Source organism: Cyprinodon tularosa, unplaced genomic scaffold (genome assembly GCF_016077235.1).
Source record: "Cyprinodon tularosa strain WSP-4 unplaced genomic scaffold, ASM1607723v1 ctg105, whole genome shotgun sequence".
NCBI classification, from domain to species: domain Eukaryota; kingdom Metazoa; phylum Chordata; class Actinopteri; order Cyprinodontiformes; family Cyprinodontidae; genus Cyprinodon; species Cyprinodon tularosa.
The window spans coordinates 273,253-300,343 of record NW_024037838.1 but is presented as its reverse complement, the minus strand read 5'-3'; the positions used below and the strand labels follow the sequence as shown (position 1 = coordinate 300,343).

Below are 27,091 nucleotides of genomic sequence, written 5' to 3'. Positions count from 1 at the left end.
GCAGGTGAGTTAAACAAAGTTGAACCATGATGCTTAAAAAGCTCACCATAACAGCGACTAATCACATTCATCCCCAAAACACCGGGAGCCTGTGATGATACGCCACAAGGAGGATCTTTGACCACCAATACCCCACACTGAGGAACCATCTTACCACAAAGTTCAATATCCAGCTCCAAATAGCCTATGTAGGGAATAGCAAGGCCATTGGCAGCTCTAAGCTGAAGCCAATGACAAGACTGCAGTTTCTCCTGACCCCACAACTCAAAATATTGAGTAAAAAAACTCTCGGTAACTGTAGACACCATAGAGCCAGTGTCCACCAAACAAGGAACTTTGACTCCACCCATGCTCACAGCCATGTGTGGACACGATGACACCAGATTAGAACCTTCCTGAAAAACCCCACCGCTAGAGCCGATAACTACCCCACCCGAATCGTGGCTCAGCGACTCGGTGGGAGAGAGTTTTCCGCCGCCTGAGGTGATTTCTCAGAAGCTCGTACCGGAACCCGAACCCCATCACAATCCCTAGCAAAATGACCAGCTTTCTGGCAACGTCTACAGATAATGGAGTCCCGAGAACGGCCCTGCTGGCTGGGTTTTTGCAAGCGAGCTATACTCTGGGTAAGTTGATCAAGCTGTGACTGCTGTTGCTGCAACATGCTCCTCAGTTGACTCAGTTCAGAGGTGTTGTGTGAACTAATCACCCCTTGAAGGCAGCTCTGCACACCATACTGCGAACCTTGCCTCCCTCTCGTAAAAGAGACTGGAGCTCATGTTTGCCACATGTTTTGTATGCTTACAACACCACACCCCATCAGGCGACCGGTGAATCACCCTTTTTCTTGATGTTTGGACAGGAACCTCGGCTGCCGGCTGACTTCCTTTTAGGAAGAGTTCAGGAACCTGTGGCTGGAAGTGTCCATGATTGGATTCAGGAGCATCAGGCCCGCCTTCAGGTAGCTTTTCAGGGTGCTCGTGATAGGTTGAGGGTGGCAGCGGAGCGCCGCAAGAGTCACCATGACCAACGAGTTCAACATGCTCCCCTGAAGGTTGGTCAGCTAGTGTGGCTAAGGGACTTTACCCCACGAGGACGTCATAAGATCCATGACCTATACGGCCCAGTAAAGTATAAAGTCCTCAGAGAGCCCAGTGAGGGAGGTTCAGTGTATACTATAGCACCTGTAACTGATCTAGCTAAAACCAGAAATGTTAATCGCATACTGTTAAAGGCGGTGGTAGAAGAGTCTGGAGAAGGTGCCATTGGTCCCAGCTCACCACTTGGTGATCATCGCTTTGAAGATGAGATGTCAGGTGTTGAGGATATGTATGTTTTGGTGAGTAGCAATCCTCCTGCTCCAACAGTGGTGCAGGCTAACCAACCTTTTCAGTCAGGGGATCCACTACCTCAGTTGCCAGGTCCATCAGGCATTGTTACTCATGGGGGAGTAGCATCTTCTGGTCATTCACCTGGTCCGTCTAGGGCTGACAGTGAACCAGTTTTGCGGCGGTCAGCAAGGACAACTGCAGGCCAGCATTCTAATATTAACCGTCTTCCCAGACCAGCAGGTGAAGCTCCACCGGCTGTAAACTCTCCTGATCCTACAGCTAACTCTATTTTTGTCCTATTTAGACCATGGAATTGAGTGGTCGGGACAACGACACAAAAGGGGGGGTAGAATGTGGCAGGAAGAGGTATAGGCTTCACCTGCTGGTCTGGGAAGACGGTTAATATTAGAATGCTGGCCTGCAGTTGTCCTTGCTGACCGCCGCAAAACTGGTTCACTGTCAGCCCTAGACGGACCAGGTGAATGACCAGAAGATGCTACTCCCCCATGAGTAACAATGCCTGATGGACCTGGCAACTGAGGTAGTGGATCCCCTGACTGAAAAGGTTGGTTAGCCTGCACCACTGTTGGAGCAGGAGGATTGCTACTCACCAAAACATACATATCCTCATCACCTGACATCTCATCTTCAAAGCGATGATCACCAAGTGGTGAGCTGGGACCAATGGCACCTTCTCCAGACTCTTCTACCACCGCCTTTAACAGTATGCGATTAACATTTCTGGTTTTAGCTAGATCAGTTACAGGTGCTATAGTATACACTGAACCTCCCTCACTGGGCTCTCTGAGGACTTTATACTTTACTGGGCCGTATAGGTCATGGATCTTATGACGTCCTCGTGGGGTAAAGTCCCTTAGCCACACTAGCTGACCAACCTTCAGGGTGCTCGTGATAGGTTGAGGGTGGCAGCGGAGCGCCGCAAGAGTCACCATGACCAACGAGTTCAACATGCTCCCCTGAAGGTTGGTCAGCTAGTGTGGCTAAGGGACTTTACCCCACGAGGACGTCATAAGATCCATGACCTATACGGCCCAGTAAAGTATAAAGTCCTCAGAGAGCCCAGTGAGGGAGGTTCAGTGTATACTATAGCACCTGTAACTGATCTAGCTAAAACCAGAAATGTTAATCGCATACTGTTAAAGGCGGTGGTAGAAGAGTCTGGAGAAGGTGCCATTGGTCCCAGCTCACCACTTGGTGATCATCGCTTTGAAGATGAGATGTCAGGTGATGAGGATATGTATGTTTTGGTGAGTAGCAATCCTCCTGCTCCAACAGTGGTGCAGGCTAACCAACCTTTTCAGTCAGGGGATCCACTACCTCAGTTGCCAGGTCCATCAGGCATTGTTACTCATGGGGGAGTAGCATCTTCTGGTCATTCACCTGGTCCGTCTAGGGCTGACAGTGAACCAGTTTTGCGGCGGTCAGCAAGGACAACTGCAGGCCAGCATTCTAATATTAACCGTCTTCCCAGACCAGCAGGTGAAGCTCCACCGGCTGTAAACTCTCCTGATCCTACAGCTAACTCTATTTTTGTCCTATTTAGACCATGGAATTGAGTCGTCGGGACAACGACACAAAAGGGGGGGTAGAATGTGGCAGGAAGAGGTATAGGCTTCACCTGCTGGTCTGGGAAGACGGTTAATATTAGAATGCTGGCCTGCAGTTGTCCTTGCTGACCGCCGCAAAACTGGTTCACTGTCAGCCCTAGACGGACCAGGTGAATGACCAGAAGATGCTACTCCCCCATGAGTAACAATGCCTGATGGACCTGGCAACTGAGGTAGTGGATCCCCTGACTGAAAAGGTTGGTTAGCCTGCACCACTGTTGGAGCAGGAGGATTGCTACTCACCAAAACATACATATCCTCATCACCTGACATCTCATCTTCAAAGCGATGATCACCAAGTGGTGAGCTGGGACCAATGGCACCTTCTCCAGACTCTTCTACCACCGCCTTTAACAGTATGCGATTAACATTTCTGGTTTTAGCTAGATCAGTTACAGGTGCTATAGTATACACTGAACCTCCCTCACTGGGCTCTCTGAGGACTTTATACTTTACTGGGCCGTATAGGTCATGGATCTTATGACGTCCTCGTGGGGTAAAGTCCCTTAGCCACACTAGCTGACCAACCTTCAGGGTGCTCGTGATAGGTTGAGGGTGGCAGCGGAGCGCCGCAAGAGTCACCATGACCAACGAGTTCAACATGCTCCCCTGAAGGTTGGTCAGCTAGTGTGGCTAAGGGACTTTACCCCACGAGGACGTCATAAGATCCATGACCTATACGGCCCAGTAAAGTATAAAGTCCTCAGAGAGCCCAGTGAGGGAGGTTCAGTGTATACTATAGCACCTGTAACTGATCTAGCTAAAACCAGAAATGTTAATCGCATACTGTTAAAGGCGGTGGTAGAAGAGTCTGGAGAAGGTGCCATTGGTCCCAGCTCACCACTTGGTGATCATCGCTTTGAAGATGAGATGTCAGGTGATGAGGATATGTATGTTTTGGTGAGTAGCAATCCTCCTGCTCCAACAGTGGTGCAGGCTAACCAACCTTTTCAGTCAGGGGATCCACTACCTCAGTTGCCAGGTCCATCAGGCATTGTTACTCATGGGGGAGTAGCATCTTCTGGTCATTCACCTGGTCCGTCTAGGGCTGACAGTGAACCAGTTTTGCGGCGGTCAGCAAGGACAACTGCAGGCCAGCATTCTAACATTAACCGTCTTCCCAGACCAGCAGGTGAAGCTCCACCGGCTGTAAACTCTCCTAATCCTACCAGCAACGCCAAATGTGGCATTCAGGGGCTTGGACTATACAATTTTAAGTGTTGCCAACCACGCCACCTGGGGTTTTCACCCAGGAATTAATAAAGGGACGCAGGTCCGGTTTTGCAATGAGCAAGAGACAAGTTTCAAGACAATAATAATTTATTACAAAGAATAAAATAAAAAAAATAAATACCTGTATCTGAACAAAAGAAAATTCACAAAATAGATCCAACTAGGCTTACCGGTGGGTACAGTCGGGTCCTGGATGGTAGGCTCCAAAACAAAGAAATCAAAGCAAACACCCGTGAAGTCACCCACTCTCTGTTATTCCCTCCACCTATTGATGCTAATCACTGCAATCACACCAAAAAGGGACGCCGCATCCAGACCCGAGCGCACCACCGGCGGTCTAAAGAAAATAGAAAGAAAAAAAATCAATCGTTAAAATACAGGCAATAAAAGATAAAAATATGTAGATAAAACCATCAAAAGTCCTTGTGCTTGACAAGCACAACAAAATGAGCAATCTGGCCCAAGTCAATCCGAAATCAGTGCGATCAGCCTCTCCTTGTCCTGATGTCGGAAGAGGGGTGGGGGGCGTGTCCCACACGCCGAGCTTGACTGCTAAGTAAGCGGTAATTCAGTCCAAACAAAGCAGCAGCATTAAGTGTGATGATCCGTGGAGATTCCGATCAGGCCAAGCTCTCCTCACTTGTACCCAAATGGGAACGCTCAAATGTCGGCTCTTATTGCAGGAACCACCTCACCCACGATCAAACGTGGAGGTAAATACGCCCGTACGTTTCTGTACTCTGCGCACAGACGGCTCAACACGGAAGCGCGGTGCGCGACGTGCCCACAGCAAACAACGAGTCTCAGACTGGAGCTCACCTCTGCTTTTATACTGAGCGCCCTCTGGCGCTATTGGCCCACTTGCAATCACCCCGCCAGCAGGTGCAGCCTATACCTCTTCCTGCCACAATTAGTAGGACTGTATGCTTTCACTATCTATTCCTTATTTTTACACATTAAGTAATGAATAATGAATCTGTTTATAGCACAGTAATGATTAACACCTTACTGAATTTTACCAATGGATTAGTTACAGTGCTATCTACCACAAACTTAATGTGTTCCTTATTAATACATTAGCTGACTAAACAGCTGACATTTTGTGGTATATATATATATTTTTTTTTGCTTACTTAATTATGTGACAATTTTATGTATAGAAACATCTTTGTACACTCCACTTCTTTAGTTACTCTGGCTTTTGCTGGTGGAACCAAGTTCTGAAGGTTATCTTGCTCAACTCAATCCCATCACTTCAACAATCCCAGGCATCGGACCAAAGGACAGAGAATGATAACCACATGTCATATTTCATTGTATTGTTCTTATCATATTAATTATAAGTATATGGTAAAGTATAGGTCATAGCAAAATCTAGCTAGAGAAACTGTGAGAAGCTTCTTAGAGGATATATTAATGGGACTCCTCCAATGAGCACTATCAACAAAGAAGCAGAGTACTGGTTCATGAAAAGACTGTTAACTGTAAACAGGTTTTTATGAAATTATGGCAGTTAGGGTAAGGATAAAAAAATTTAGCAATAAAGGAGGAAGCTAACATTTTTTAAAATCTATACTGGCCTGTATGTTTTATCGAGGAGTCTCTTCCATTTCTCTAAATATGAAAAACAAGACTTAATAAAAACAAAAACAGACAAGTGGCTGAAGCATACTAAATATTTGTTTTTACCTTTTACCAGCAAAGTTATTCCCAAGTTCTTCTAATGTATTTTTCTCTTCAATGGGAAATAAAAATAACTTCCAGCTGACTTTATCTCTAGAACATCGCTGAGATCCAGTGTTGTTTTCATAAACAATGACGATGACAAAATTATATCATTAACTTTTTCATGACGATGATGAGAACTTACGAGCTGAACATGGATCTTTCATGAGGAAAACATAACAAGTCATGAATGTGAGTTTTTTTGATGGGACAAGACTGGATAAAAGTGTTGTTATCATGGCCAGTACAATTGAAAACTTTACCCAGGCTTATTATTCTGCCTACACTTTACCCTGTAACTCAGTAGATAAGGAGGTTGATAATTTCCATTTTAAAGTTGCATCATTGATTCCACTATTCCAGTTAAAGGGAAAGTTGTCTCTGAGAAGATGAAATCTCTATGGAGAAATGCTCCGGCAGTGGGAAAAGAAAAGACAGACTGCAGAAAAACGGAATAATGGTAACAAAAAAATTGATTCCAAGTTCACTTTGAAATCTATAAAGAGAAACTTTACAAAATAATTTACAACTAAAAGATACAAAGAATATATCTTCCCTGTGATTATCAACAATAACATTTACAATGCTGATACTTTTTTTAGTCTCGGTGGACAGGTTAACAAATCCTCCTATCTCCATGGGAAGTGAACTCCAATCTTAAAAAGACCTGCAAAGACTTTGCAAATTTCTCCACTGAGAAAATACAAAGTATTAAAAGAGCACTCTGTAAATTAACATCAGCTCCAGTACCAATACTATCTCCAGTTAGAATAAACTCTGTTAAAGGTATTAAAGGAGCTTGGTGAAGTGTTTGATACTGTTGATCATTTAATTTTATTAGAGTGCCTGGAAAACGGGGCCTGCCTCTCTGGTACTGCACTGGACTGGTTTAAATTCTACATGAAGGACAGGGGCTTTTATGTGTCAGTAGGGAACTTTAAGCCAGACACCAGAAAGATCCCGTGCGGGGTTCCTCTAGGCTCCCTTCTGGGGCTCTTATTATTCAACATCTACATGCTCCCCTTAGCTCAGGTTATAGCAGACAACAAGATCAGTTACTATAACTATGCAGACAACAAACAGCTTTACATCACAATGAACCCATGAGCGTTGGCTAGATGATTAGAACAGATCAATATGTGGATAATTTTCTCTGACTGAATATAAACAAAACTGAGGTAATAATCTTCCGACCAAAGGAGGAGAGATCCAGAGTTAGCACACCCATAACAGATTTGTTGTCAGCGTATTAACCTCCAAGACTACTAAGGTCTTCCAGTTCTAACCTGATCTTTACACCCAGAACTAAAACCAAACATGGGGAAGCAGAATTTTGCTCCTATGCTCCACTTATCTGGAAGAAATTCCCAGAAGACAGTAAAAGTGCTGAAAGCTTGAGTTCTTTTAAGTCAAAGTTTAACACCAATTTGTTTAGAGATGCCTTTGAAGTTAAACTGTTAACTGATGTATTACTAGTTTAATTGTGTGGTCCAACTGTTTTGTTTTTTCACTACCGGTTTTTATTATGTTTTCGTCTTTATTTGCTTTTCTGCTCCAGCTTCTGCTGCTTTTATATTTTATTGTTTAATTTATGTAAAGCACTTTGAATTGTCCTTGAATTGTGCTATACAAATAAAATTGGATTGCCTTTTAAGACTTTAACAGAGCAGTCAACCACTGGAATACTTAAGGGAGGACAGCCGTGCAAATGACCAGAATAAATCTCACTATATTGACCTGAGACTACAGTGATAGCGTATCTACAAAGACTCACCTCTGCCTACCTTCGAATAACTTATGATGACAGCTTTATGACATGCTTATCATACCCTTAAGATTTTAAGCGCAATGAAGGTACCTGTTCTTATGTTCGTAGGCTTTTTGATGCACTACAAAGAATGATTCGTGGCAGCACATATTGGTATACTTTAAGGAAGTTATAATTCAAGGGATTTCTATTCTAATTCAATTTAGGCTCTTGTTTCAACAATCTACCTCCTAGAAATGACTTGTTTCTACTACTCCACTGTGTAGCTTTGCTTAAATGATGTTTCCCTCTCCCTCAACTGTGTTGTAGGGTTTCCTTGAAGTGAGTCTGGTAGGAGGGGTGCAACAATGGCCTTTCGGCAGTTAGCAGTTAAATGTATTTCAAAATCCAGAGTTATTAGGGCGTGGTTTTTAATTTTATGGTCATGTATTTTTTTTTTTTTTTAGCATTTTCCTGGTTGTGTTTTATGTTCTATAGGGCTTGCCCCATTCGGTTATTTTTGGAAGAGGGAATTTACCGTGTAATCAATTATATTGAAGAACACTGTATGTGCCAATCCAAAAAACCTGAAGTTTGAAGTGTAATATATAGAAGTGTAACTGTTTATTTCATTGTGTAACAGACTTCAACCTTGCTAATAATACAAAAAAGACAAATACATAACACATTTTTCCAAACTACCTATTTAAAGTAATTTTATCCTTTTTATTGCAGGCTTGCCCATCAGTAAATTATCTATTTTCTCCCTATGGCCCCTGCAGATACACAAAAAGGCTGTGATTCCTGTAGTTTTGGATTTGATTTATTAAGGCAAAAATGATAATTTAACTGGAACAGCTCTAGAGTTAAAACTGTTTGCTTTTTCCTGCAATTCTTGCATGAATAGGAGGAATCCACTTCATTTTGCTTTTCGGGCTTTTAATGAGATTGTTTATGACTGTGATAAAAATAGGAAAAGAAGCAGCTACAGAACACGGGCTACGTTTTTTAAAAATATGGATAAAAAAGACCAACCAAAAGTACACCTAAAAACAAGGCATCAAACACCATCAGAACACCTCTGATGTCATCACCGCTTCTAGGTAAATAAAACGCAATTCTTACCAGTATAATTTTGTTTTTCTGAAATTTAGTTTCTGCTGGCAAAGAAGTACTTTAGAACCTTTATTATCACAGTTCTGACAAGAGGTGGGTAGAGTACCCAAAAATTGTACTTAAGTAAGAGGAGCACTACTTCATCATATTACTACTCAAGAAAATAAAAGTTAGAAAGTAACTTTTAAAGAAATTGACACAATTCACTTTATTTATATAGCGCCAATTCACAATGCATACCATCTCAAGCCACTTTACAGAGATAATTGAACCACATCATACAGTCAGACTGCTTCAGAGTTTTCTATGTAAGGAAAACCTGTCATGATCTTGGCACTGATGACTGGCTTAATTATTCATTTCATTCACCTTTCCAATTCTGCAATGGTTTCTCATTACCTTTCATCTGATCCACCTGCTGCTGCCTCTTTTTAAGCTGTTTGCATCCAGTCTTCAAGGCCAGATTACTCTTGTTCTCTCAAGCCACTGTTGAAAGTGTTTTTAGAGTTCCTTGGTGTTTCTGATTTCCTGATCCTGACCTGTTCTGCCTCTCAACCACTGAGCCTGCCTTCTCCCGTCTGAAAGTATTGCCTGAACTGTCTTCGGACTCCTGCACCCCTGAGCCTGCCTGTTCCTGTTCTGATCTATTTACCTGACTTGGCTCCTGCTTGTTCTCCGGAGCTGCAGAATCTGGGACACTCTGGTCGCCCCCACCACATCTTGTTGGCAGCCACCGGCTAGCATCCTACCTCACTCTCTGGGCATGGACTGAACTTGTAAACCAGGTTAGTGACTCACATTTATAATCTTCCTCCGTTAGATTTACGTCGTCACTAACCTGTGCTTTCTCTGCCAGAAGTTTCCCTGCTCTGATGCTCTAGCCGCTGCAATTGCACATCTGCAGATCCGGTCTTAAATAAACGCTTTTTGAGTTATCCCCCTGTCTGGTTTGCCCTGAATACTGGGTTCCTCTGTTCTGAACCATGACAAAGCTAGCTAATTTTGATCGACTTATTGACTCAAAGCAAACCGTCACATAAAGCATGCTTTAAGCGACAATGGAGAGGAAGAAACAGGTAGAAACCTCCAACAGAAAAACAGATGCAGAAAAAGACTTACTGCCCATGGTCATAACAACCTCTTTAAAATTGTTTAAGTTCTACAGTTTACAATGTAACTGAATAAATATAACTTGTTACCTAGTTTTTAAGCAATCTACAAATGGTACAACACAGAGAAAAGTACTTTTAACTTCATATAAACTTACGCATTACTTCATATTAACTTGAGCAGCAACCTTGTCCCTTGCCATCTTTCTCTCATTTGCAGCTGTAGTGCTGTTTCTCTGTCTTTTAAACACATTCTCCATTTATTTTTTTCATCACTGCACTAAAATCTTTAGTTCCAGTGGGGTGAAATTTGCACTTCCTGTTGCTGTTGAATTGGGGCTCCACTGATAATGACTTTTCATACTTGTTACGCACATGTTCCACTCTGGACCTACTCAGAGTTAATTAAACGGACTGACAGCAGTTGTTGTGACACTGTTTCCAACCTTAGGATAGATCAGGGGTAACCAATCAAAAATCAGTGCGGTCCGAATAAAGAAAATCAACAACCAGAAAAGGTCCGGAGACATTTTTAATTATAATCCATTACTTAAAACAGCATTTAACACTGAAATAAAATCCATTTTGAAATAGATGTTGTTTTTGAAGTAGAGAAAAACAATCTTTCGTTTGGTATATAGACAATTTCCTGACTCACTCTTTTCTATAAAACACCTGAACTAGCGTTTTTTTTTTTTTTTTTTTATGGCTTAATGAGAAAAGTGGGCTTTAGGCTGCCCTGCAAGGTGTTGGGATCTGGAGGTCTGTCCACCTTCCTCCAGCAGAGTGTGCCCCTTGGTCTCCTGGAGCTAAGCTGAGGACCACACCCCAATCCATCAGTCATCAGGAGACCAGCTTTATAAGCAGCGGCTGAGCTTCCCTTCAGTGCCAGAGTGTTTAATGAGTCACGGTAGCCAACCAACCTGCCAAACTCTCTGACTCTTCTGAAACCTTAAACCAGATCCTGATCAGTTTTGTCCTCTTGCTCTTCTAGGAAGATCCTGACCGAAACCTGGAGCTCTAGTGGAGCTCATGTTTGGAAACCAGCCTGCCTGCTCTGAGAAGCCAAACCTGAAGACCTCAACCTGCGTCTCCCAGCCAGTTCTCTGGAGAGAGCTTGGAGATCCCCTCAAGGTCTGAACCTCACAACTCTGAAGCCAGTTCCTGCCGCTGCTAAGCCCTCTACAGATCCCCAGTCTCTGGACCCAACCGGTACTCTCCCCCTGACGTTCAGCCTGAAACTCTGGATAGTGAACCGGTGTTACCAGCCCCGAACCTGTTTCCAACACCTGTCATAACTTCGTGTTTCCTCAATAAACAGTCAAACTTTCCTCCTGACTCCGTGTGTGTTCTGCATGTGGGTTAGGAACCTAAAACCCATCATGACACAAGGATTAAAATCTGGGTTTGATTGGCAACAAAGCCATTCTCAAGCACATATCAAGGTGTTCATTTTGAGCCTGGATTGATTTTTATGTTTGATTATGTTCAATCTTGCAGAATCCTGCTTCACAGCAGCAGGTTGAGCCAGACATACTCAAAATGTGCAGGTTTGTCTTTGAGCACGCCATTTCACTTTTTTTTTACTAGTTCACCGTGCTTGTTCCGGCAGTCCACACTTTTTCTGCTCTTTTTGTCATTGTCTTCTCCTTCTTTCCCATTGCCCAGCTTGCCACAGGTTTGCCTGCTGTGTCTAAAAGTAGGTAGTAGCAGCAACCCAGACTGACACTCATTGGCTAATTTGTATCACAACTTTATGACTTTACCATACAAATAAGAGAAGCGGTGCAAGTGACGTTTAGACACTGTCGTCAAACACCATGCGGTAATTTATAAATGTTTTAAATCAGGTTGGGTCCAGATTAGCCAGTAGCTGGGTCCGGATTTGGACCCTGGTCCGCTAATCCATGACCTCTGGGCTAGATCAATTCAGAGTGGAAGATTTGATATTGTTAAACCTGCTTTGGGAAACAGACCCTAGGACTATAAAGGGGAGAGTGGTGAATATTCTTAATATAAGAATGCAGTATTAACCCCTTACCTTGACAAACTTATAGACAAATTCCACAGCTGGAATCCTTTTGTCAAAGAATTAGAAGTATAAGGGTACCAGCAGTTCTTTCTCTTCGCCATTAGTTCGTCAGACTGCATTTGGGGGGCTACAGTTTGTGAATACCTGTATCTAGATCTTGGAGGAAGAGTAAAGATTGCATCTTTAAAGAAAGCTTAGATCCAAAGTAAGGCATACTGTAGTCTCTATAACCAGTGACCAGATTAGCGACCAGTATTAGGTGCTGTGGAATTTTTTTTTTATCTGTCCTTTATCTTTCTGGAACTGTTACACTCTGCAATAACAAGCACAATAGGCTTTTCTGAGCACCATTTTTTTGGCTGATTTTATCTCTCCTTTCCCTCATCTTTCTTGGACTTGTCACTCTCAGTTTTAACAAGACAGTAGACTTTTTTCAGCACCCTTTGTTTTCTGATCTTCTCTTACCTTTGACCCATCTTTCTTGGAAATGTCATGCTCTGCAATAACAAGACAGTATGCTTTTCTTAGCACCCTTTGTTTGCTAATCTTCTCTCGGGTCATGTAAATGTAAGAAACTTTTACATCTTGATTGCTTAGTCTTCTGCTTGTATAAGCAGAAGACTAAGAAAACCTGGGAATTTTAAAAGCCCTGGTGATGTCTCCATACACATGTACCCAGGTAAATTCACTTTCCCAGTGCTTACTGTGGCTCTACTACAGACCTAGTACTTTCTAACTTTCTAGAGGCTTTTAAAAGTATGCCAGTGTACCATGAGAGCAAAATGGCAGATATTGCATCCAGCAAACCAGAACATTCATCTGAAGACAATTAGAACTAATTATTACCACAAAAAAAATTATTTGAAAGAAGTTTTCATAAAAGGGAAGGGACAGAACCATTGTTAACATTGCTTGCATTACCAAAGTGAAGAACAATTCGAGATCAGAAGCATCTCCAATTTGTATCTGGCTCCATGGTTCTGACTCAGTTTCTGTACACTGGTTTACCTGCCAAAAGCGGGCAATTTTTGTGATTGGCTGGTGAAATTGTCAATCTACCTGCCATGTTGGTGGGTAGCCAGTAAGACAAGTCACAATACTGATTGAAAATTGTTGTGTTGTTTATCAATCACACAATAACGCCATTGCAAGTGGTACCATTACAATCTGCTCAACAACATTTTCCAGTAGCATGGTCATAACGTTGCTGTTTTCTACATCAAACAGCTTTCCAGTAGTGAGGCTTATTTAATGGCCAAGTACTGAAAGCTTAATTTTCTCAGGAATCTCTAGACCTTAAATACATCTGTCATGTGCATCAGTGGTGGCTTGTGGAGTTTTCTCCAGGGGGGCTATAAATTCAAAATGGACGTATACTAAAAACAAAAACAAATGTATACTAAGTTATCACACCAGTATATTTATTTGAATGCCAACAACTAAAAACATTATGAAAAAACTTTATAAAAACAAAAAATAACTTAATGTACATTTTTTTCTTTTTGAACAGAAATTGTGGCCTTCTGAGACTTTGTGAAGGCATGGTCTTCACAAAGCCATGTGTTTTGCATGGTCCAATATTGTGTCACAAACCTAAAAAGATAATGTATCAGTTTAATAATGGAGAAGCTATTAGTCACTTTATATATATATTTTTTATATATATATATAAAACCTGTTTATTTTCAGAGAATGTGATTATTTAAGAGCAACTATGCAAATTAACAAACACCTAGAAATGTTATAATATTATTTTCCATGTGAATCCCAGATTGTGCATTCTTCATTGCCTTTTCTAAAAAGTGCTTTAAATCAGTTTTACCGTCAATGCAGGGTCAGACCCTAAATGTTTGAAAAAGAGTCAGGCAGTCAAGGCAGCAAAATAAAGCGTTAGCCTTGCTCCATGCAGTTAGCCAAGCCAATTTAGATTTTCAGCCGATGAGGACCAAACAATGTCACCTTCAGCTTCTCTTGGTATGTTTGCTTCCCTCCCGCGACTCGGCCTGTCAATCACCCGCACAACAACTGTGAAGACAGTTCCTGTCACTTCAGCGGAATAGCGTTGGTGCGCCCTCAGCTCATCTATACCTCTTTATTGCAGCAAAGCTACTGCGCATGTATAACTTGTAACAAGAGTCAATGAGCAAACATTTTGCGCCTAGGGCAGAAGTATGTCAAGTATCCGACGCAAAAAATACAAACAGCTTTACTCGTCATTGAAGATAGAATGTTTATCATTGCATGGATGGGACAGCGCCCTAGCGCCCTCTATTGGCCAGCCGCCGCTGTTGTATATACACCTGATGCAGACGTCGGTGGACTAAACCAGCAATTTGACTTTGCATACCTATCATCTTGGTTTCAGCACTAGATTGTGTATAAAAACATGCCCACGAAAATTGTCTGATACAGCGTATCAGACAATTTTCTGATACAGGGAGTAGTTACCAGATCAGCTGGAGACAATGGATGGGGAGAGGGCAGAACAGTCCTCACCATGTCCAGGATGTCCAAAATAAATTTAAGGACAGACTTCAAGCTACACTATATTGCCAAAAGTATTTGCTCACCTGCCTTGACTCACATATGAGCTTAAGTGACATCCCGTTCCTAATCCATAGGGTTCAATATGACGTCGGTCCACCCTTTGCAGCTAGAACAGCTTCAACTCTTCTGGGAAGGCTGTCCACAAGGTTTAGGAGTGTGTTTATGGGAATTTTTGACCATTCTTCCAGAAGCGCATTTGTGAGGTCGCACACTGATGTTGGACGAGAAGGCCTGGCTCTCAGTCTCCGCTCTAATTCATCCCAAAGGTGTTCTATCGGGTTGAGGTCAGGACTCTGTGCAGGCCAGTCAAGTTCATCCACACCAGACTCTGTCATCCATGTCTTTATGGACCTTGCTTTGTGCACTGGTGAAAAGTCATGTTGGAAGAGGAAGGGGCCAGCTCCAAACTGTTCCCACAAAGTTGGGAGCATGGAATTGTCCAAAATGTCTTGGTATGCTGAAGCATTCAGAGTTCCTTTCACTGGAACTAAGGGGCCAAGCCCAGCTCCTGAAAAACAACCCCACACCATAATCCCCCCTCCAACAAACTTTACACTTGGCACAATGCAGTCAGACAAGTACCGTTCTCCTGGCAACCGCCAAACCCAGACCCGTCCATCAGATTGCCAGATGGAGAAGCGCGATTCGTCACTCCAGAGAACGCGTCTCCACTGCTCTAGAGTCCAGTGGCGGCGTGCTTTACACCACCGCATCCGACGCTTTGCATTGCACTTGGTGATGTATGGCTTGGATGCAGCTGCTCGACCATGGAAACCCATTCCATGAAGCTCTCTGCGCACTGTTCTTGAGCTAATCTGAAGGCCACATGAAGTTTGGAGGTCTGTAGTGATTGACTCTGCAGAAAGTTGGCGACCTCTTCGCACTATGCGCGTCAGCATCCGCTGACCCCGCTCCGTCAGTTTACGTGGCCTACCACTTCGTGGCTGAGTTGCTGTCGTTCCCAAACACTTCCATTTTCTTATAATACAGCTGACAGTTGACTGTGGAATATTTAGGAGCGAGGAAATTTCACGACTGGATTTGTTGCACAGGTGGCATCCTATCACAGTTCCACGCTGGAATTCACTGAGCTCCTGAGAGCGACCCATTCTTTCACAAATGTTTGTAAAAACAGTCTGCATGCCTAGGTGCTTGAATTTATACACCTGTGGCCATGGAAGTGATTGGAACACCTGATTCCAATAATTTGGATGGGTGAGCAAATACTTTTGGCAATATAGTGTACATTGTGGTATTTGCCGGCATTAACACAATCAGGTAGGCTAGTCATCACAACTCAGTAAGCAAACATCAACAGCTAACATGGCAATAGCCAAAAACGTGTCCTTTGGAAAGAAAAATAATAAAGTTGTGTGTAAATGTGTGTTAAAGTGCATGCACAAGCACATTCATGTGTATGTGTGTTTTCTAAATGCACGTGTGTATGAAAAGAATTCAGGTGGGAAAAGTTAGGAGAGGTAAAAAGTATTGGTTTGTGTAGGTTTTTTTTATATAGAAAACAGACATAAAGGTAAATTTAAATAGATTATATTTGTGTAGATGACAGTAGTACATCCATGCATCCTCTCCCAGTTATTCCATCAGGCTCACGATGCCTATCTCTGGCAGTCTATGAGCGAAAGGTATAAGGTCACCAGTCAACTCAACAGATAGACATACAACCATGCAACACCTGCTCACACCTAGGAACAATTTAGAGAGGTTAATTACCTAACAGTCATGTTTTGGACTTTGGGAGGAAGTTGGAGAGAATTCACACATGCACAGAGAGAGCATGCAAACTCCATGCAGAAAGATCCTGGGATGGGAATTGAACTGAGAACCTTCTTGCTATAAGGGAACAGTGCTATAAACTGCGCCACCAAGCAGCCTAACAGTAGTACAAAATGTGGCTAATAAATATTCTACTAAAACAGACAGCTCCATTGGCAGACTATATAATCTAAGACTAAATAAATACTTTACATTACTTTGAACCATTAAAAACTCAAATTAATTAAGTAAATGGAAGATCTAATTAAAACTAAAGAAGATTTATAATGACTCATTTGAATGAATTATTAAACAGTCACGTTTGCAGGTTGATTGTAAAATCCACAGTGGCTGGTGGCCAAACAGCATTTTCTTAGATATATTTAGCTAACTGTGAAGAAATATATTTGCTCTCTCGTTAAACATGCCTCGACCTGCTTGGTTGTAAATATAGTCAGGATTCAACAATGGCAGTACTCAAAAAATGATCTTCAGGAGCTGGGAGGTGTCATCCAAAACTTGGTTTGCCCATTTACAAAGCTAAGCAAAATGCACAAACCCATAAAAAAAATAAATACTGAAATGCTTATACTCAAATAAGTTAGTGTTGCATAAAATGTCAGTCTAAGGAGAATTACTTGCCAATTAATAAATTGAAAAATTCATTAACGGGAATTGATTAACATCGCGAATATCTGATTTAACTACAATCTCCATCTTTCCCACATGAATTTCTAAAATGTGAAGAATCCTGCTAGCACTCCTGCAGCTGAGTAATGTTTTCAATGTTGTACATTTTTTATATTAAAACGATGTTAAAAACTTACATAATTCATGCTGTCTTGTTTCTAATTGTGAGATCCTCATGCAGGCAACAGTTACCGACAGAAATAAATGGTTTAAAATTTTAATCGTGAAGTCAATGAAGGAATTATTCTTTCCAGTTTGGGGTGGGGGAGTCCAAGCATGGAGGAGGAGAGGTAGTGGCTAATAAAGACATTGTTTTATAATAATATTCAATATGAGGGATATCTTACTGTTCATGGTTGAGTTTACCAAGAAAGGCTGAGAACAGAACAGTATTGGCTGATAATAGTTTTTTTCTTAATTTATAGTCACAGACAGAGAACATGGTGGATCACTGGAGACAAACATGTGATTAATGCTTAAGTATTTGTAGAAACCTTAGCAAAATATAAAAAGCAGCCAGAGGAGCTATGAGAGGATTCTATTAGGGGATCTTTAGAGGACATCTTCAAAGAAAAGAGTACTGATTAACGAATAGACAGTTAAATGTAAACCGGTTTTTCTGAAATTTAGAGAAAACAGGATAGGTATGGAAAGTGGAAAATTACAAGAGGAAAAAGGAAGTTGAATTCTTGTTACTTTTCATGGGGCAAAGAAATATTCCTTCTGCCTCAGGGAATCTCATGTTCCTGTTATTTCAGTTTAATAAACCACTGCTATGAGGATGTAGATACCAGCCCTACCTTAGTATCATATGAAGTTTGTCAACCGTAAACCTGCACAGCTTAAGGGCATGACAACATGTGTTGTTGCTTTCGCTCTTTGCATGTTGAGATGGACATCTGAAAGTAGGAAACTAACTCTGGTAAAACAGCCATATGCCGACCTGTGGGACAGCCTGTACCATACAAAAGAGGAAGCTTGTTCTTATATATTTTCTAATTCTATTTCCTGTTTATTGAGTAAATAGGGATTTCTCACTAAACGTTGTTTCTAGAACAATGCCGTGATCTTCATCTAACATCCCACGCCTACATATGTAGACTTTTGTCTTATATATTTAAATAAAATGTTAAATCTGGTTGAAAAGTTGTAAGAAATGTAAGTAACTAAATTAAATTTAATGGGGAAGTATCGGGTATGAACAAAAACTTTTTTTTTCCCTTTTCTTTTTCTTTCCTTTTTTCTTGTTCATCAAGGGGTTTTTCATTCATTTTTTTACTCAGAAATGTTCTTATTTATTAATTTAAGATGTTTAAAGATATCGCCTCAAGTGGTGCCAATTACTGTGAAGGGTACTGCTTTTATAAATCCCTGAATCATAGCTTTCAAGAGGGCTTATTTCCTAGAAGCATCTCTGGGTTGGCTGTTGATATTTTTTTGCTTTAATCTTAGAAGACTTGGAATTAGTTATTCATATACCAATTTCTAAATTAAATAATTTCATTATTTGCAAAAAATATATATATATTATTATCGTCTGTAGAACATAAATTATTTTTAAAAGATAAAACAATAGAAGGCACTTCAATGCATCTTAAATTAGTTGTCTCAGCGGTACTTTGGAAAGAAATAGCTATTGATTATATTTCAATACAACAGAAAAAAATGTAATTTAGCAAAAATCTAACTGTTAGTCTAATTCAAGTATGAAAAGAACCTTTTTCTGACATGTTTGATTTTATTTTTTACTTTAACTCATCTAAACCATTAAAAGCAGCAACTATGGATTCTTCCATACAAGCAGTACGTTTTTTTTGCCTGTATCAAATGTTCATCATATTCAAGCCATTCTACACATTTTCATTATATAAGAGACATGATTAATTCAATTCAATTTCAATTCAGTTTATTTATATAGCGCCAAATTCACAACACATGTCATCTCAAGGCACTTTACAGTTCAACCAGATCATACAGTCAAATTGATACAAAGTTTTCTATCTAAGGAAAACCAGTTGATTGCATTGACTCATTGACTCAAATACAATCCCCCACACTAAGCATGCTTGTAGCGACAGTGGAGAGGAAAAACTCCCTTTTAACAGGAAGAAACCTCCAGCAGAACCAGGCTCAGTGTGAGCGGCCATCTGCCGAGGCCGACTGGGGTTCAAGGAGACAGAAGCAGAGATACAAAAAGCAGCTGTAAAAGGCGGCCCCGTCCAGGAAACACACAGCCAGGCAGACGAGCTCCAAGGCAGCTCCCATGCCAGAGGACGAAGAGAGCACATCCACTCAGTCACGGTCAGAGAAACAGGACCACACTGGAAAACAGGCCGATCTCCAACATCTATTAACAAGGGTGTTGATAGAAGCAGCACAGCTGATGTTTTTTTCCAGGATGATGTCACAGCCAAACAGGAACAGACGAGGCAAAGCTACTCTGAGGAAAAGCAGAGAGAGCAGAAGGTTAGAGATTGAACTAACAGATTCTGCAGAATAGGAGAACAGAGAGAGAATGAAGCAGAATGATGAAATGGGGGTCCCTATGTCCTCCAAAAGTCTAAGCCTATAGCAGCATAACTATAGAGATAGCTCAGGATAACCTGAGCCACCCTAACTATAAGCTTTATCAAAAATGAAAGTTTTAAGCCTAGCCTTAAAAGTAGACAGGGTGTCTGCCTCACGGACTAAAACTGGTAGTTGGTTCCACAGGAGAGGAGCCTGATAACTAAAAGATCTGCATCCCATTCTACTTTTAGAAATTCTAGGAACCACTAGTAAACCTGCAGATTGAGAGCGAAGTGCTCTGTTAGGAACATAAGGAACAATCAGATCTCTGATATAAGATGGAGCTTGGCCATTTAAGGCTTTATATGTGAGAAGGAGGATTTTAAATTCTATTCTTGATTTAACAGGAAGCCAATGAAGAGAAGCCAGGATAGGAGAGATATGATCTCTCTTTTTCATTTTCATTAGAACTCTGGCTGCAGCATTTTGGATCAGCTGAAGGCTTTTAACTACAGTTTGTGGACTTCCTGATAGTAAAGAATTACAATAGTCCAGCCTTGAAGTAACAAATGCATGGACTAGTTTCTCAGCATCACCCCTGGACAGGATATTTCTAATTTTTGCAATGTTCCTCAGATGAAAGAAGGAAATTCTAGAAACCTCTTTGATATGGGATTTAAATGACAGGTCCTGATCAAAAATAACACCAAGATTTTTTACTTTATTATCTGAAATCAGTTTAATCCCATCCAAATGAAGTGACTGGCTAATCAGTTTCTTTTTCAGAGACTGGTCCAAAGACTATAACTTCTGTTTTGTCTGCATTCAGAAGCAGAAAGTTAAGAGTCATCCAGGTTTTTATGTCTTCAAGACATGCCTGTAATCTATGTAATGGGTTAGCTTCATCTGGATTTATAGACAGATATAGCTGGGTATCATCAGCATAACAGTGGAAATTAATCCCATGCTGTCTAATAATTCTACCAATTGGGAGCATGTATAAAGTAAAGAGAATTGGTCCTAGCACTGATCCCTGTGGTACTCCACAGGTAACCTTTGAGCGTGTTGAAGATCTATCATTAACATGAACAAACTGAATTCGATCAGATAGATAAGATTTAAACCAGTCTAGTGCTGTTCCTTTAATTCCAACAAAATATTCAAGTCTTTCTAAAAGAATATTATGGTCAACTGTATCAAATGCAGCACTAAGATCCAACAGGACGAGCACAGATACAAGTCCATTATCTGAGGCCATGAGAATATCATTAGTGACTTTCACCAGAGCTGTTTCAGTGCTATGATGAGCTCTAAAGCCAGACTGAAACTCTTCAAAAAGTTCATTATGGTGGAAGTGATCGCAGACTTGTTTGGCAACTACTTTCTCAAGAATTTTGGATAAGAAAGGAAGATTGGATATAGGTCTATAATTGACCAAGTCATCTGGGTCAAGAGACGGTTTCTTAAGCAGAGGTTTAATTACAGCAATCTTAAAAGCTTTAGGTACATATCCCTGTAACAGAGATAGATTAATCACATCTAAAATGGAGGAGGAGATCAAAGGGAATACCTCCTTAAATAACCTGGTTGGAACTGGATCTAACATACAAGTTGAAGGCTTAGATGAAGACAATAATTTTGCTAATTCAGAGAGTTCAACTGGATCAAAGCAGTCTAAACCCGGTTCAGATTCCATGACTACCTCAGGTACAATCGCGGATAGAGGAGTGCTTATGATCTTATTTTTAATAAGATCAATCTTATTTATAAAGAATCCCATAAAATCGTTGCTGCTAAGAGCAGGTGGAATGGACGGTTCAACAGAGCTATGGCTCTGGGTGAGTTTGGCAACTGTATTAAAAAGAAATCTAGGATTATTCTTATTCTCCTCTATTAATGAGGAGAAGTATGCTGCTCTTGCTTTACAAAGGGTCCTCTTATACAGCAGTAAACCATTTTTCCAGACTAGGAAGGACTCTCGCAGGCCTGTGGAGCGATATTTTCTCTCCAGTTTCCTAGCATTTTGCTTCAAAGTACGCAGCTCTGCATTAAACCAAGGAGCAAGCTTTCTATTTTTAACGGTTTTCATTTTCAAAGGAGCTGCGTTGTCTAAGGCAATACGCAGAGAACTAGCAACCCCATCAACAAAATCATCAACCTGTGAAGGGGAATAAGCTAAGCTTTTGCACTCTGCAGCACTGCTCAGTGACACAGAGCAGAGAGAAAGTGAAGAAGATTCTTTAAAATGTATAACTGCACTATCTGATAAAGATCTACTAAAATTGAACCTTCTTTTGGGGGAGGAGAACTCTGTTAAAGTAATCCTGAAGGTTATTAGAAAGTGGTCAGAGAGGACAGGGTTGTGAGGAAATACTGTTATTTCTTCACATTCTATGCCGTATGTCAGCACAAGATCCAAAGTATGAAGATGAGAATGCGTGGGACTATTCACATTTTGAACAAAGCCAATAGTGTCTAAGATAGCATTAAAGGCTGCTCTTAAGCTATCGCCTTCAATGTCAGCATGGATGTTAAAATCTCCCACTATGATGACCCTGTCAGTATTTAATACCAAATCAGAAAGGAACTCTGAAAACTCATCTAAAAATTCAGAGTAAGGACCTGGTGGACGATACAAAGTTACAAAAAGAAGAGGTTTTCTTGCCTTGAAATTTGGATCAGGGAAATTAAGGGTTAAATGTTCAAAAGAGTTGTAGGAATTAATTGTTTTGGGAGTAATCAGTAAGTCAGACTCGAAGATTGTTGCTACTCCTCCTCCTCGCCCAGAACTTCTGGGGATGTGAAAATTTAAATAGCTTGAAGGAGTTGCCTCATTTATGCTCACATAATCCTCTTGCTGCAGCCAGGTTTCTGTAAGGCAAAACAAGTCAATGTGATTATCACAAATCAAGTCATTAACTAGTAGACTTTTAGAGGAAAGCGATCTTATGTTAAACAGACCGCATTTAATTGTTTTAACTTTTTCCCCAATTGGAGTTATTTTGATTTTAATTAGATTATCATGATTTACTCCTTTGGGAATCTTTGCTAATTTATTAGATTTTGGTCGTGGGCAAGACACTGTCTGGATGGAGTAAAGAGTGGGTAACAGTAGAGAAGCTGCAGAGATGTGTGTTAAACTACAACTCTGCTTCCTGGTCTGCACCCTGGGTGGTCAGGGTTTTGGAGGACTAATAAATGTGGCCAGATTCCTAGAAAGAAGAGCTGCACCATCCAAAGTGGGATGGATGCCGTCTCTCCGAATCAGACCAGGCTTTCCCCAAAAGGATTGCCAATTATTAATGTAGCCCACGTTGTTTTCAGGGCACCACCTAGACAACCAGCGGTTGAATGACGACATGCGGCTAAACATGTCATCACTGGTCAGATCAGGGAGGGGACCAGAGAAAATTACGGAGTCCGACATTTTTTTGGCAAACTTACACACCGAAGCAACACTAATTTTAGTGACCTCCGATCGGCGTAACCGGGTGTCATTACCACCAGCGTGAATAACAATCTTACTGTATTTAACCTTATCCTTAGCCAGTAGTTTCAGGTAGGATTTGATGTCGCCCGTTCTGGCCCCCGGCAAACATTTGACTATGGTCCCTGGTGTCTCTAATGCCACGTTTCTGACTATGGAGCTGCCAATCACCAGAGTGGGCTTCTCAGTGGGTGTGTCACTGAGTGGGGAAAACCGGTTAGAAACGTGAACGGGTTGGTGGTGACCAGTGGGCAGAGATCCACGACTACGCTTTCTGCGTACAGTTACCCAATCGCCTGGCTGCTCAGGCACTTTTGGAGGACAGCTACGTGGGGGGCCTACTTCAACAGCCTGAAGCCTGGATTCTAACTCTGACACCCTCGCCTCCAAAGCTACAAAAATACTACACTTATTACACATCCCATTATCACTAAAGGAGGCAGAGGAATAACTGAACATCTGACACAGAGAGCAGGAGAGAGGAGAGGAAGAAGGAAGAGTTGGAAAAGAGTCAAGGGAGGGAGAGAGAGAAGCCATAGCAATGCTAAGCTAGCGCTAGCCTAGGCTAGCTACTTCTTGCTATCAGAAATAAAACCGTGTGAAACTGACAAGTGCTCAGTAGAAAAGTGCAGCAGAAGGTGCTATGTTTTAAAGTAGTCAGTTAGAGTTACTTAGATACAGAGATATCACAGAGAAAATAACTTAACTTCAGATGGAGATCCTCTGAACAGCTGCACACTCAGTTGCACACTCAGTTAATCCAAACAGGAAGTGATGATACAGCCATCTTTAGATTAGCTTGTAACCTGATTTTTAACCACTGATAGGTGCTCCATGCCTGCCTTGTGGACCGGGTTTCCTCGCGGATGGAGAAATACTAACTGATAGAAGATAATGTTCAAGTGCAAAAACTGTTGAAAAACTTTTCTTAAAGATATAATCTTAATTTTGTTTTAGTGTTGATCAAGTGAAACAGGTTAAACAAGTTCTTGTAATGCAGTTACAGTACTAGGAATAATGAGAAAGATTGAAGGAGTCGCATAAAGGTCAGTTTAGGGATATAATAAATGACATTATTAACATTAATGACCACAAGTCTGGTCTTGGTGATGACGGGTAGGACCTTTACTGTCACGCCACCATCAGAAAAAGGTTTAGAGCACATTTATGACTCTCAAAGAATGACCACATTGACTACTGTTGTTGACTTCCCCTTTCCTCTCATAACGTATTTATAACCACATTTTTATTTACTTATTTTTATAATTTTTTTTTCCAAATATCTCTGTGGGTAGTTACTGTAAGATACTTTTGTTATCCGAGCTTGGGCCCAACAGTGGCATATGGAGGACCAGCTTGACCATATTTAAAAATAAAAATGAATGCTCAATAAATAAATAAGTGTACAATTAACTGCCCCCAAAAATACAATAAGCAAATATATGTAGGTAGAAATTATAATGATACAGTGAGACATAAATGTATATATCCATTTTAATTGGCTTCTTTATTTATTCACCTTTGTAATAATTACCTCATTTATTTATTTTCCATTATAATCTTGTTTTTTTTAAAGAATTTATGTATGTGCATGTTATAATATTTTTGTCAGTTTTATTCTTCCTTTGTATTTTTTACCCTATTTATTTCTTCAATGTTATTTATTTCTGCCTGTCGTATTTACATTTCTGTATGCATTTGTTTTGTTTTGTTTCTTATTTTTATTTTTTTTTCATTGTGTGCGATACATGTACACTTGCACCTTAATCCTATTTATCTTGATATACTGTATATACCTGGATATACTGTATATATATTGCTGATTCTTAATGCACCTTTTTCCCCCCTGTTTGCACCTTCTGTAACTTCTATGCCAATGTGTGACAAGTGAATTTCTCCACTGTGAGATCAATAAAGCTAATCTAATCTAATCTAATCTAATCTAATTTCTGCCTCATTATGCAAATGAGGAAGGGCTGTGTCTCAGGGGGTCAACTTCTGCCCATTGGTTGGTTAGCATTTTACTGCACTGAATGGGGTCAAATGGGGTCAAATTGACCTCAAGGATGATAGGAGGGTTAAAAATTTACCACGTAATTACACTGTTTACAATTGCAACCAAAGGGACAAAACCAACTTCTCATCAAAGTGAAAAACAGGAACAAGAATAAACAGATCTACTAAGTATCAACACAATTGTCTCTGAGGGAGACACCCTCCCTCCACTGCAGCTGGGAAATCCAGTTCTTACAAGAACAAAGCATTGAGATAATTGGTCTTTATTCAATTCAGTTTATTTATATAGCGCCAATTCAAAACACATGTCACCTCAAGGCACTTTACACTTCACCACACTCAAATTAATTCAAAGTTTTCTATCTAAGGAAAACCAGTTGATTGCATCGACTCATTGACTCAGGTGCAATCCCTCACACTAAGCTTGCTTGTAGTGACAGTGGAGAGGAAAAACTCCTTTTAGAGGTGGCTGGGCTAAACACTCTGATGGTTCAGGTCTTACTGAGACAGGGCAATGGGCTTAGAATAGACAGAAAGATCTTCATCTCCAATAGCTGTGTTTGCAGTTATCCCTTTAGATTCACTATGTTACCAAAAGTATTTGTTCGCCCATCAAAAAGATTTAATCAGGTGTTCCAATCAGGTCCATGGTCACAGGTGTATAATCAAGCACCTTGGCATGCAGACTGTTGTTGCAAACATTTGTTTGTATCACCTGTGAACAAATACAGTTGGGACATTTCCCTGTTCCTAGATATTTCATTTTCAGCTATCAGGTGTAACATAAGAAAATGGAAACTTATTTATTTTTTTTTTTCTCTCCAAGTGTTTGGGAATACGCCAACTCAGCTATGAAGTGGTAGGCCACGTAAAGGGGTCTGGTGATGCTGAAGCGCCTAATGAAAAGAAGTCACCAGCTTTCTGCATAGTATAGAGGATATTTTTCTGCCAAAAACTGGTAGCACACATCTTCAATTTGAGAGCAGAATTTCCTCTACTTGCATTCAAAACTTGTAATGCTTGCATTAAAAACTTCTAATTCGTCTTAAACATATTTTCTTCTCCTTCAAATCTTTGTTTCTCTTCTCAAAGCTAATGTTTCTTGCACAAATATTTTTTCCTCTCATTTACTTCCTTATCCTTGCATGCAAACCAGTCTCAGCTCTAGTCAAATATACTCTCGCAACCCACTGGCTCTGCTTGTGGATTCTTTTGGCTCTCAGACTGGAGTCTGATTGTCGCCAAGCAACCTTTTCAGCCAATAGAACGACTGCCTCAGAAAGGGTGTGCTTGTTTGCAACTATTAATTGTACCTGTTACAGCGCTATATTCTTTTAACCCAGTTGTGTGCTCTGGTCTTCAATATGCTAAATCGAATAAATTAACTAATCAACAAAACTGGACAGTTTTATAAACCATTTCAGCCTCGATAAAAGTAGGCTACTTACCTGAATCTTGGATGCGAACCACATTCAGGCCTGAAGTGAACACAAATCTTCTCACTTCATAGTATGCTATTCAAGGGAGATGCTAGCTCTGCCTTCAGCAGAAAATTAGTAGACTTTCTTTAATGATTCTGCAATCACTCATCATAATTTTATTGGCTTTTATTATTATTATATCCTAAATCTTTTGTGTTTTCAGCTTCTTATTGGAGAAGAATTTATGCTGAAAAGCCATTTCGTTATCAGTAAGCAGTAACAGGTAAACTTAGAGGCAGTTCTATTGGCTGGAATGATTGCTTCACGACGAACAGTTGTCAGTCTGAGAGAGAGCCAAAAAGATGCACAAGCAGAGCAAGTGGGTTTGCGTGTGAATGTCTGACTCAAGCAGAGACTAGTTTACGCATGAAGGGAAGGAAATGAGAAAATATATTTGCAAGAAGCATTAGATCTGAGAGCAGAAACAAAGATTTGATTGAGGAGATAATATATTTGAGAGAAAGCAGAAGTATTTCAACTAACAGGACTACACTGAAAAACAGGCCAAAAAAACAACGTCTAGAAACAAAGGTGTTGATGGCAGGAGCACAGCTATTTCTATGTCAGATGCAGGAGTTTACTCTAAAACTGAAGGGTCTGTGGTTCAATCCGCAGCTCTGGCTTTCAATGTCTGTGTGTCCTTGGGCAAGACCCTTCCCCGTGTTGCC

At 40.8% G+C, this 27,091-nt stretch overlaps 2 protein-coding genes across 2 annotated transcripts in view; one reads left to right on the top strand and one right to left on the bottom strand.

Annotated features, from left to right (window-relative positions):
• The window catches only part of LOC119782975 (alpha-2,8-sialyltransferase 8F-like), a 76,878-nt gene that overhangs the window by 42,752 nt on the left and 7,035 nt on the right, over positions 1-27,091 (bottom strand). The gene's annotated exons all lie outside the window — the stretch shown is intronic.
• LOC119782990 lies at positions 749-2,970 on the top strand. Its single transcript, XM_038284225.1, has 2 exons — positions 749-987; positions 2,248-2,970. The coding sequence occupies exons 1-2, from the start codon at positions 851-853 to the stop codon at positions 2,906-2,908; spliced, it is 798 nt and encodes a 265-aa protein (XP_038140153.1). The 5' UTR covers positions 749-850; the 3' UTR covers positions 2,909-2,970.

Excerpts from the sequence above, each read along its gene's own strand:
- LOC119782990 (XM_038284225.1), top strand. The coding sequence starts at position 851 with ATGTTTGGACAGGAACCTCGGCTGCCGGCTGACTTCCTTTTAGGAAGA. Across the intron at positions 988-2,247 it reads TTTCAGGGTGCTCGTGATAG|GTTGAGGGTGGCAGCGGAGC; the intron begins GTTGAGGGTGGC and ends TGCTCGTGATAG.